The sequence below is a fragment of the Emys orbicularis genome, chromosome 3 (genome assembly GCF_028017835.1).
Source record: "Emys orbicularis isolate rEmyOrb1 chromosome 3, rEmyOrb1.hap1, whole genome shotgun sequence".
In the NCBI taxonomy this organism is placed as follows: Eukaryota; Metazoa; Chordata; order Testudines; family Emydidae; genus Emys; species Emys orbicularis.
Genome location: NC_088685.1, coordinates 214,720,554 through 214,733,375, shown reverse-complemented (window position 1 = coordinate 214,733,375; position 12,822 = coordinate 214,720,554). Strand labels below are relative to the sequence as shown.

Below are 12,822 nucleotides of genomic sequence, written 5' to 3'. Positions count from 1 at the left end.
CTCAGGGGCCTTCTGGGGAAATACAGCCCCAACCTCTCCTAGAAGACAAATGGGAAGAGTCTCTCCCACTTTGGTCACTGCCCAGTGTGCGGGCTACAAGGAGATATCCACTTGGCAAGTGTTTCTCCCCTGAGACCAACACCTACTGCTAGGATCCAGCTAGCCAGACAGCCTTCCACTACTACCTTGAGGGGGAGGGAGAAACCAATCCCCCAGCCAGACCCACACAGCTTAGGTGTAGGATTGTAAGAGCTCACACAGGCAGCAGCAGTGGCAGATCGCAGCAGCAGCGGCAGCAGCTGCTGCGAGGGCAGCCAGCAGATGAGGACTTGAAAACTGAGTGGTATTCTTCAACCCTTCCGTGAGAGGAGCAGCCAGGTTGGTGCTGGCAAGCCGGCCTCAGCTGTCCCTCGGCTGCATTCCAGGCATTCCCAGGGACTTCTAAGGCAGGTTGAGAAAACACTCAGGAGGGGAAAGCATTCGAAAATAATCTGAGAAGAGATTTTTACCTTGAAACTAGGACCATGGTTTCTGGATTTCAGTACAGCCTCTTTCTGTTCCTGTGCCTCACGGCATGCCAGGGATCTCCAGTTTCTCAGGTAAGCCTCCGTCTCTATCATATAATTACAGTATCTACAGCATAGAAGGTGGCTGTCTCCTGTCTCTTACCCCCGATAACCCCCACTGTCTTTTATGTCTTCCCATGGCATTTGGAGAATCTACCTATCCTCAGCCAGGTGTAGAAGACAAACAATGGATGTGTGTATTTTACAAGCCAATTCCATGTAATGTAGGTGAGAGACTCTGTATGATCCCCAGTGCATAAGCAGCCTGGGAGTGCTAACCAGCTTTCTTTCACAGAACTAACTAAGCAACAACAGTTGTGCATTTGCAGAAAATTGTGTTGCTAAAAATTGGTTTATGGAACAGAATAGTTTGCACAGAGCAGGACTTGATTGCTCTTCAGCTTGTTCTTTTCATGGCCTCGTGATATTCCTTTCTAGACCCATCCTGTGAATAAACTTTCTGGAAAACTACCCCTCGCAGGCCATTACTTCTGACTATCCTCTGTCACTGACACTTTTCTCTTTCGGCAAGGTAAGAGTTAAAAGTCACATCCATGAAAATACAGGTGCTGTAGTCTTCATAATTTCACCCTGCCTCATTCTCAAACTCTTCTTCTTCACCACACACAGTCAAAGGTATTGGACATTTTGGACCTGTATTCCCAGCGTAATGATCTTCCCTTCAGCTTTTACGTGTAATATAACCTTTCTCACAGTACCACACTGGCAGTGATTTTGGATCCTTGCATAGATGTCACATAAGTATCTGAACTCTGCAGTCCTGTGACAACCCAGTGACTGTAACACAGTTTATAATTATCCGGAGAATCAGAAAGGGTATGCACAAGCCTTTTCTCAGCAGACAATAGTATGGTTAATACTTAGGTCTTTCAGTTACATACTGAATACAATGCACATGCTTAATCACAGTGACAAACTATGCTGGCCTGTTAGGGACAAAGACTAAAACCAATTTTCTGAGAGCAGTTCCCTGGTGCTGTTTATTCTGGTTAGCATTAGCTAGCTGCAGTATGTCTGGCGATTCAAATTAAAAATAGCCTTTTAACAAAGAACTTATTATAAAAGTAAACTACATGCCAGGAATCAACTCCCTCCCCCCCCCCCCCCCCCGATTTCTGTATACCACATCCAGCCGCTATAATTTTTTATGACCGTGTTGGACAACAAATCGTAGCTGGCCTAGATATCTACAGATGTATTCCACACAAAGAAAAGAACATTGGGGTTGCAAAGTTAAGTGTTCGAAAGTTAGTTGCCCATGCAAATTCAGTTCAGTCCCTTGGTGCACATGCTGTATGATGCAGTCTTGAATTACATATTCCTTTTTCCACCTGACCCAGCCTCTCTCAGTGCATAGGGTAGACAGGGCTTCAATGAAAGAGGCTGTTCAATAGCTGTTTTATCCCCCTCATTCACTGTGTGGCCTTGTCCCATATTTATAGCCCACCAGCCTAAGCCTGCACCAAATAAGGGGCTTTTTGTTTTCTCATGGGCTTTTCTATGGCACTCATCAGCACCCATCCCAGACGATAATGAATTTACCCTTATAACGCCCCAGCGAGGTAGCTCAATGAAAGGCAAAACTGGCAACTCTGGCCTCTGAAGCCTGTTGTTTAAATACCTTGTCCAGCTTCACAAAAGAAGTTTGTAGCAGAACTAGGGATGCCTAGATCCCATGGCCAGAAGGGACCATTGTGATCATCTAGTCTGACCTCCTGTGTCGCAAAGGCCTGAGAACTGCCCCAGAATAATTCCTGGAGCAGAGCTTTAGAAAAACATCCAATTTTAATTTTAAAATTGTCAGTGACGGAGCATCCACCATGACCCTCAGTTAATTGTTCCACTGCTTAATTACTTGCTGTTAAAACTTTGCACCTTATTTCCAGTCTGAATTTGTCTGACTTCAATTTCCAGCCACTGGATGGTGTTAGATCTTTCTCTGCTAGACTGAAGAGCCCATTATTAAATATTTGTTTGATACTTATAGACTGTGATCAAGTCACCCCTTAACCTTCTTTTATTTGAATGCTAGGCGAGTGCCTCAATCACAAGACAATAGTTCACTTCTTACACACTCCTGCTTCATTTACTGTCTGCCCTGGGCACTGAATGATGCAGCAGTCCTGTAGAACAAATAGGAGGGTATCATGAAAGTAAAGACTGTTTAATTTGGCCCCCTTGTGTTATGAAAGTCTCATAGGTAATCTGAATCTGGATTTTCTTAACTTCTGAGTGCTTGAATTGCAACCTTAATGTTCTGTTAATATAGTTTTGTTTTGTTTTGTTTTTTAATGGAATCACCTAGGTTTTAAAAAAAGATTTAAAAAAAAGACATCATCTTATGTGCCACTGTAGTGACCCTTCTCTTGGGTCGTTAGCAGGTTTTGAATCCTAGACCTTTAGATTTTCAGCACCGACCTCTACCAGTTGAGCTAAAGAAGTGAAGTGACTGGCAGCAGTAGAAAGCTCTTATCATCCTTGCAGGGGGGCAGCCCCCAGAGAGAGCCGTAAGACGCATTTTGCTAGCGGGTTACACCGCAATTTGCTGTCCAGCAGTGGAATGTAAGGAGTCAGGAGTCCTGGGTTCCGTTTCTGGCCCTGGAAGGGGAGTGTGATCTAATGGTTAGAGCAGCAGCCTGCGGGTGAGGACTTGGTGTTCTCTGTTTATCGATGACGCTCTGCATTGGCATGGTGCTCGTTCACGTGTCGTGCTCTGGGAAGGAGGGTATGCAGGAATAGCTCTGTTTGACAGGCCCTGTAACAGGGTGGCCTGCTCCTGTAAGGACCAGGAGGCCTGGGTTAGCCAGCCTCTGGTCAATTAGCCCTGGCCCGCCACAGCTGCAGGGTTTGGGACTTACAATGGGAGGAAGCCGAGCAGCTGAGGCTCAGCTGTGGAGGGACAGCCGTAAGAGTGGAGCTAGTTCCTATGGCAGGCCCTGGGGTGAGGCCAGGCTCCCGGGAGGCCGTCTGGGGCCTGGTGTTGCTGAGGAGAAGCCCAGAGGGGCGGGAGGTCTGAGCTTGCAGCAGGGCTGCGGTGGTGGCGGATTTGTAGTGCTGAGCTCTCCTGCAGGGCCCCGGGGAGAAGCCCAGGGCCCAGCGACTCCGGAAGGAGAGTGTGATTAACGCAAAAGGTGAGGTCGGGGAGGGCTCCTCGTGTGAGGGTCTGTACAGCTCGGAAAGACTGTTGCTGGCTCAGGTGGAGCTGGATCAGGGGCTTTCGGGAAGCCAGCTTAGGGCCTGACCACATACCCTGCGAGGGGATTGAGCTTTTAAGTGTGACCTGGCCGGAGTCACCGACCTCGACCGCCGCAGGGTCCGGCCGGCCATCAGCCCTCACCCAGCCACATGGGGGCGCTGACTGGTGAGTCGCTTTTCTGTGTGTGGGGCTTGCTGTGGGGCAGGACATTCTGACAGACACCATGGGCAAAGCCCTAGGGTGTGGCAGGGCACAAGCGCAAGGTAAAACGTGCTGCAAAGGCCAGGGAACAGCCGGCCCCGATCCTTCCTGGCTGCTGCTAAGTCCAGGAGTAAGGGCGTGGCGCTATGTGGGTGTAACCAGCTCCCCTCAGACATCCCCGCTATAGCCTGCCTCACAACTACAAACCAGGGGTGACCCTGCAATTGGGGGCAGGATTAAAGCGTCACTGGTCCCCTGAGCTCTTTCTTGTGTGAAGAGACATTTAAGAAGCAACTGGAGCTTGGCCTGTCTGTACTTACAGCAATGGTGGAAGCGGAGGGGTCTAGCGCCCCTACAATGGAAATATTGGAGGGTGTGGGGCTGATGCATGTTCCCACCCCCACAATGGGCCCTGGCTGTGTTTCTGCCCCTGCACGTGTGTGTGGGGTGCAGAGACGAGAGCGGGACCTGGAGGAGGGGCTGGAGCAGCCGCCATGGGGCACCAGATCAGGCCAGTCTCTGGGGAGTAGGTAGGAAACCCCCAGCCCTGGGGAAGGGAAGAACTTGGGAGCAAGGGCACCAGCATGCCGAGCTGGGGGGTCAGCCCCTGAGTCTGAGTAACTCCCCCGTCCGTTCTCTCTACCCTTCCCTATTCACAGTGAGTGTTTCCCCCCCGCCCAGAGCACCTAGATGGGGAGAAGATTTCTCACAATGAACAGAGGGCTCTTTACTCTGCAGACGAAGGCGCGGTGAGCTCTAATGGCGGGAAGCGGAAGCTAGACACGTTTAGGGTGACCAGAGAACAAGTGTGAAAAATCAGGACAGGTTGGGGGGTAATAGGAGCCTACATAAGAAAAAGACCCAAAAATCGGGACTGTCCCTATAAAATCGGGACATCTGGTCACCCTAGACACGTTCAGACTGAAAAGAAGGGGCAGATCGTTAAACCGGGAGAGGAGTCGAGTCTTGGAACAAAGTCATTTGGGATGTGATGGCGTCTCCGTCACTTGGAATCTGTAAATCCAGGCTGGATGTCTTTCGAAGAGATTTACTGTCACTCAACCAGAAGGCAGGGAGTCCAGGCAGGAATCCCAGCATGAAATTCTCTGCCCGGTGCTAGGCAGGAGGGTCGGAGAGGAGGTGATCACAATGGCTCCTTCTGGCCTTGGAGTCTCTGCAAACGTCGTGCTGAGCGGCGCCAAGGCCGAGTCAAAGAGACGTTTCCTGTCTGCTGGTCCCAGCTGCCTGTGTTTGTCGGAGAGCCCGGTGTGTGCCTGGGGGCAGCGGTCTGTGTTTGAACGCTGGCCAGTGTGAACTTTCCCACCATGGTGTGCAGCATTGCCCACATTCCTGGAACCCCTCTGTCAAATGGCTCCTGGCTGCGCCCTGACGGGAAATCCCATGTCCTAGCAGCTTCTGCGTGGGCCTCTGGCAGCCTCAGTGAGGTGTAGATGCAGGGGAAAGACCTTCCTTCAGATATGTTCTGTCTGTTACCTGTGATTACAGCTAGTCAAAAAAACAGGATAAAACTCCCCAATCCCCCCCAAATCATCCCTCCTTTTTGGTCAAAATTAAAAATTTCTGCCAAAATTTGAGGGTTGAAATGTTGGGTTCTTAATTGTTCTATCCTACCCTGCCTGTGATCGAGCTGGGACATCTCGTCTTCCGGATGTAGCCATCTATATTTTGTGCCTGAATTTTTGTTCCCCACTTCTTTCAAAGAGGCGGGGGAACAACACAGATCTTGCTGATGCTGCTTGGCCGTCTATGAGGAAACACCTGTGAGCTTTCTAAAGACTGAAGGGCTAGGCTTGAGTCAGTCTATTCAGCAGCACGATAGGAAATAGGTTCCCTAACCCGCCCCTTACGCTGCATGGCCTCCCCAGACCTCTTGACGCACCGGGAGGCACTGTATGCCCCATTCTCAACCCTACCCCAAGAGCAGATGGCCAGGGAGTGGAGGAGTGGGCAGAACCTTGGCAGATAGACGTAGAAATTCCCTGCTAGTAAGGGCCAGTAGCAAATTCCTGTCCCCCTTGGGGCAAGGGGAGCACAGCTGCCCCACACATAGCGCTTGGGATAAATCCATAATCTAGGCCAAAAAGCAATACTTCATTGGGGGAAGAAAGGAACGTGGGTCACTTCCTACCATGCTGTGGCTCTGGGCACACAGCACTGCTCCAGAGCAGCTGGTTGGAGGGTTGTCAATCGCGAGTGTATTCACAGGAAGGAAAGGGGTGAGCAGACCTGGAGGGAAGGAAGGGTCTCTTATTAATCATAATAGTCACAAGCAAGTTATTTTAAACCAACAGTGGCTGCTTAGACAGTAAAAGTAACTGGAACTGCTTCACGAGGGGGCTAGGAAAAGACTGGTGGGCCTATGGCCAGACATGTCCCAAATGGTCAGGTCAGTTTTGTTGTGATCTATCATTTACTAGCCTTCTCTCAGGCTTGCAGCTCTGCAAATGTGTAACAGGCATTTGTATGAAATGCTGGCAGGTTCCCACTCTGTGAAATACCCTAGCAAAACTGTACAGTGATTGACGAGGGAGCGTGGCCTGGATGGGGGTGGGGGAAGGAGAGTCTAGTGGTCAGCGCACAGGATGGGGAGCCAAGGATTCTGGGTCTGACTCCCATCTGTCCATCACTCACACCTTTGAGCAAACTGTTGAACTTTGCCGTGCGTTAGTTTGTCCATCGTGAGACTAGGTATAAGATGCACAGCTGTGAGTGACCATCTGGCTTGCACTGCAACCCTCTGTGGGAGGGGCTTTAGACGTGCACAGGATCCTTTTGTTGTTTATTTAATGACTACTCATATAGGCTCCATTCCCCCTCCTCTTCTTGGGCATGAGAAAGAAGTCAGGCTCGGTCATTGCACTTCACTAGGCAGACAGATCTCTGAGAGCTGGGCTCGGCAGGGCTTCCAGCTGTAGGGGCGCATGAGAGTAGGGATGGGGCCGGCCAAAGATCCACAGTTAGCTGACCCATCAGGTCATGCACACACCCATCCTGCCTGTGTGGGAGGAGGCACCATGACCACAGAGGCCCTAGAGCATGACCAGAGTGGAAGGAGGATTCCAGCTCCTCCGGAGGCTTTGGCATGGCGCACCCCTTGCTCTGCTCTTCATTGAGGTTCTCGGGATGATTGCAGCACCGGTTGTTTATCCGGATGATCGCACTCTTTTTGACGAAGAAGCCTCTTGAATGAATGAAACAGAATTTCCAGGCCAGATTCAATGGCATGTTGGAATGACGCCCACCACTGTTCGTTGTGCTCTTCAACAACTAACCAATGTGCCCTTGGCAGTGATGAGTCTGCAGTTGCCAACCACGCGCTGATTATAAAATCCCCCTGAATCAGGGGATCTTGTTGAAAAGTTCCTTGAAGATTTCAGAAACCACCTTTTCCCTGTTTAAACTGAAATTAAGTTGGGCCGTTTCCCACTTATCTGCCTCCAAGTAACCGTGTGTTGGCAGCAGGACTAGTTCCCTAGCAAGAATGACCATCATAGATAAACCGACACATGCAGCTGCTGTCCGGAGAAGTCCATGGTACTGGCAGCTTTGCACAATCCTCATGATACAGCTACATGAGACGAACGTGCACAGCTTCCACCGTGCTAGAGCAGGGCTGAAGGGCAGTTCCCACCCACCCTCTGCTGGGCGCTTCACCAGGAGGCCCCGAAAAGGAAGAGGGAGCCTGGTCTGAGTCTCCGAGCTGTCTCTGCTCCTTTGCCCAAGGCCATTCCTGTTGGTTCTCTCTAGGGTATTCTGCTCAGCCCCTTGGCTTCATCCTTGTCTTAGTGCCTCCACTTGCCTGTGTCTGGATCTCCAGCCAGACTAAACCACCCCTCCGCAGGGTACCATCCCATGGCACAATTATCCACTTAGGGTGGGTCATTCCACTCACTCCTCACTCTGACTCCGCCGGTTTTATAGCAAAATCCGAAAGCTCCTTTCCCATTCTCTCTGCCGCAGTCCTGGCTCACAGATGCCCGACCAAGGCGCCCTTTCTCACCCATCTGCCTGCCTCATGGGGGTGCCAGCAAAGAAGCCTAGGACAGTTCCTGCCCCTTCCCAGGCTTGGGCCGGGGGCCTCTTTGCTCCGTGGACCCTGCAAACAGGGAGAAGTGAAGCTGCCATACAAGTCACCCTTCGGCCCAGCAGTAGATCTGGGGCCTTGCAGGCAGGTTTCCTGTTGCAGGAGAAATCAGTGATGTGGATCTGGGGATGTTCTTGGTGTAGCTTGTTCCTTTCATCCACCAGTTCCTGAACAGAGCTGGTCCCAACTGGCATGCGGGCCAGGCCCTTTTCCAGGGAGCTTGGCCCAAACGCCAGTGCCTGGCTCCCAGCAAGGGACTCTGCCCCAACTGCCTCTAATTAGTGAATAACGCAGAGCGCAAATTCCCTTGTTGACGGCATCAGCCTCCCCAAGGAATCTGCACCACACTACAGCGCCATCTGGTGACCCCTCCCTAGCACTAGGAGGACGTGGCTTTTGGGACCCCCAGGAATAGCTCGGGGTCTCGCATTGTTCCTCGGAGAGAGAGCCTTGGAGAGGGTGCAGCTTACTTCCCCGCTCTCACCAAGCTAGTTACAGACCGACTGTAGCAGAACCAGGGTTAGAGCCCATTTCTCCTGAGTCCCGAGCTAATGCCTTAAGTACTCAAGACTGTTGTTCTCTTCCTTCGCTGTTTGTTCTGTGCACTGACTGAGGCCGAGGCCAAGTTGAGCAAATAGCGTGTGAGCAGGTAGCTAAAGACTGTACGACAATCCCTATGCACCCTGTGGTCCTTCTGAAACACTCTTGACAAGAGGCAGGAACCATATCTGCTCTCTGTTCCCATTGACAAGGGGCATTTCCCAGTAGAACAGAAGTTGCTTATTTGTGGGGGAAACTGAGTTTTGGTGAGAGTCTGAGCTACAGAATTGCCTGTTTGGTTCAGGCTTGCTTTTTGGTTTTAAGTTAGTTCTGCTGCATGTTGTCACAAAGATCCACACCTCCCGGGTGAATCAGTCCCTCCAGCTCCGAACCAGAACTGTTAGCTTTCAGGCATAAATCTCACAAGTGTTCCTGGCACTCTAAGAAAGGACAAGACATCTGTTTTCCTATTATTTTGTAAAACTGAAGTGGAATATAGCTCTGGTTCCAAAAGGACTTAACATGAGCTATGGAATCCCTCCCAGGATTTCCAAAGTAATCACAGCCCTCGCTTGTCATACTCAGCATTGAATTATTCTCTTACAAGTAGTTCACAGGAAGCCATCCTTGAAGTAAGAATTTCTTTATTAGGATGAAGGACTCAAGGGTCTGGTCACATGAAAAGCAAAATCTGCAGAAAGTCCTGATCTGCCCCAGACAGATCTTACAAAGAATGTTCCATCAGAGCCACTGGGAGGTTTGTCTGGAAGCAGCATCAAGGCCCAAATCTGGAGCCAGATTCAACCCGCAAGCCCCATGCTGGGCTCAGCAGGAACACATTCAATCAGCGTGAATCCTAGGAAAACTCATTTCTTTAAGTTTATGAAGATTTTATCAAGAGAACTGGGAGTGCAATGTAGCTAGAAGGGTTGATTTTAGTGTCTGCCCATTGTAATTAGAGGGCAGTGCTAACCAACGAGGACTAAAATATTGGAAAAGGAAGAAAACATGAGTGACTTCCAGCTACAACAGGAAGACTTCTTGTTCAGCTTTGTGTGCGCTTGGAAAATAACTCTCCTATGACCAAGATTCCTGATCAGCGGAACAGGATCTCCAATCTGTCCCCCCAAACTCTCTCTCTCTCTCTCTCTCTCTCTCTCTGAGGAGATATTTTTTTCCACAGTAATAACCCAACCAGGAGAGACGGTTTAACAAATCAAAGGCAATCGGAATGGATTTGGGTCTGGGAGTGTAAAACATTGTAACAAGTGATTGCACAACACTCTGCAAAATACAGAATGGCTGGCTCCTTTTGGGGAGGTTCATGTCTTCTACGCCAGCATGTCATGGGTGTAACTCCCACAGTGTCATGGCCCTGCATGTGTTTACTGAAAAGGAGTTCTGTGAGACAAGAAATTTCCACTTGGAACTCCTCTCGTTATCAGTCACCGCACACTTAACAGGTTGATTTATTGATAGCTATTGTACGGCGCATCTCCATGGAATGGTACCGGCAGGTTTGAGATCTACTGATGAAAAGTGCTACAGAAGAGCTAGGTGGTATTACCCAGTTGCCGTTGCCTGTGATGAGATGGCGGCTAGTACCTGTAGCCGGATTCCCAGATAGAGCGGTGTTTGATGAGCATTGCTGTGAGTGAGTATTCTGGTTGTCATTGCCTTGACTAGGAGTCAAGATAATTCCCATATTTGGAGGGCCTAATGTAGAAGTATCACAAATGGCACACTCTTCCTCCCCTTGCAGCATCCATTGATGGGAACTGGGGTGGCTTTTCACCTTCTCTGCAGACATTCAGTGATAGTAGCGTCCTGTGCTCTTAAGGGGATAGCTAGTGGCCCCACTCCCCAACATCCCGCCTCCTTGCTGGCCCTCTAAATTCCCAGGAGCCAAACTCTGAGAGCGCCCACTGACTGCAATGCCTCAGCACCTCTCAGGATTTGGATCTGGCCAGGTTGCCACTAGCAGACAGAAGGTACTAAGTGCTGGACTGAGATGACTGATATTCATGTGGTTCATACCCTTGAGCACACTTGGATCCCCTTTGGTTTCTTTTTCATGTGGACTGATGATCATAAGCAGTGTGCAGGGAATATGGAAGTTAGTAGCATTGGGATTAGATGGACAAATCACTGTTCATTGATCTGAAAATTTGCCCCACCTAGTCTCTGGGCATATTCCCTGGAAATGGTCAGCTATCATCTTCACGTAGTCAGTTTTTGCTGTGAGCCCATTTGGAACCTCAGGAACTGAACTTTTCACAAGGTCTGAAATAATTGGGGTGACTTTGGTTTCCATCTTCGCAGACCCCTGCCCACCTGGGTTATGGAAGGGAAAGCCCTTGAATTTCATGAGAGAGCCTGACACAAGGCGGGTGAGGTAATATCTTCTATTGGACCAACTTCTGTTATATGTGACCAAACACACCAAGAAATCTTTTCTCTACAGCCAGGCACTCAGATAGAATGTACTCCAAAGAGAAAGTCCAGGAGACGCATCTAAACACACATAACCACCTTCACCAAACAAGGACACCCCACCAGAATAGTAGATCGCATCATGCAATGGGCTACCCAAGTACCCTGAGAGAACTTTCTTTAATACAGAAATAAACCCCCCTCCAACTGCACACCCCTAGTTGTCACCTGCCACCTGGAACCTACATGAGGTATCATCAAACTACAACCCATACTCAGTGGGGACCCCATCCTGAAAAAAATCTTTCCCAGTTCTGTCTTCTGGCCTTCAAACAACCCCCACCCCCAATCTCTCCAAGTTCATCAGAGGCAAGCCCCCCACAGACCAGGACACACCAGCTCAAAGCAGCACCAGACGCAAAACTTGTAGACATAGAATATCAGGGTTGGAAGGGACCTCAGGAGATCATCTAGTCCAACCCCCTGCTCAAAGTAGGACTAATCCCAAGACAGATTTTTGCCCTAGATCCCTAAATGGCCCCCTCAAGGATTGAGCTCACAATCCTGGGTTTAGCAGGCCAATGCTCAAACCACTGAGCTATCCCTCCCCCCCCCCGTATAGCCACTGCCATGATGATCAACACACCTTTCAAGATCCATGGATCCTACACATACCTATCACAACTTATGGTGTACCTCATATACTGAATATAGTTGAGAAACCATCTTGAACAACATCTGTACCTTGCTAGATTGTTGTAGACTTTTAGATGCACATTTTCACGCTTATTTGCTTGCAACCCTTTCTAACTTTATTCCTTTTATTTGGCATCCCTTAACCTGTGTCCTATTGTTAGTACAGGTGTTGTTGTTGTTTTTACTATAAATCAGCTCAGTGTTGTGTTTAAATAGAAGGGTGTATTTACCCCAGTTAAGTTAGTAAGCTGTGATGTACTTTTGTGTCTTTAGAGGAACAAACAAACCTTTTTAGTTCTCTGAGTTGTCCAGGAGAGGACTGGACATTGCAGCGCACCTGTTTTTTGGAGAATTTGGGATGGGGAGTGTGTTGGGGTCACCTTGCTTGTTATAACCCAGGCTGGTGGAAGCCGGAGTAGGGTTGTGGGGTCAGAATTGCAAGGCCAGGGCGGTGGCTATACACAGACACCCAGGATGTGACCTGCAGGAGCCCAGGCTGGGAGCTACCGTAGCAAAGCATTGTGAGGCCCCCAGGGGTGCATGGCAAGTGGTGACATATAACCCCTCACAGATCAGAGCCTGGCTTTTCTGCCATTGCTGTCAGATACGTTGAATTTGGTACCTCCTGGGTCACCTCACCAATCCACCTGGCAATTGTCTTTGCTTAGGAAAGGCTCCGGCAATGGGGTGACTGCTGGCTAGATGGGCAGCGGGCTGTAGCGCTGGCACTTAGCCGTGCGACAAAGTGCCTGGAACTCGTTGGTGACGCCATACTGACTCGGTCTTTCTGAGGGACTAAACTTCACCGGATCCCCCTCGTGTGTAAATAAAACAGGGTTACAAAATGCTGGGGACACGGGAGGGGGGGATGAGGGTGGGTGAAGGGGCTGCTGATTTTGGCTGGACATATTCCTGGAGGTTTAGTCACGTGACATAATCTTTAATTAATTATTAATCTCTACGTCCTGGAGGGTTGGCAAGGAAGGGGGCACTAGGCGCATGGCTCTGCTGGGGCTGCAGGGAGGAATTGCAGAATGGGACGATGCTGGAGGGGGTTGAACTTC

At 49.8% G+C, this 12,822-nt stretch overlaps 1 protein-coding gene across 1 annotated transcript in view; it reads left to right on the top strand.

Moving 5' to 3' along the window:
- Nucleotides 1–524: 524 nt before the first annotated feature.
- The window catches only part of FBLN7 (fibulin 7), a 33,426-nt gene continuing 21,128 nt past the window's right edge, over nucleotides 525–12,822 (top strand). The window contains exon 1 of the mRNA XM_065402017.1: nucleotides 525–599. Coding sequence (XP_065258089.1) covers nucleotides 525–599 — 75 coding nt within the window. The remainder of the gene's footprint in view (nucleotides 600–12,822) is intronic.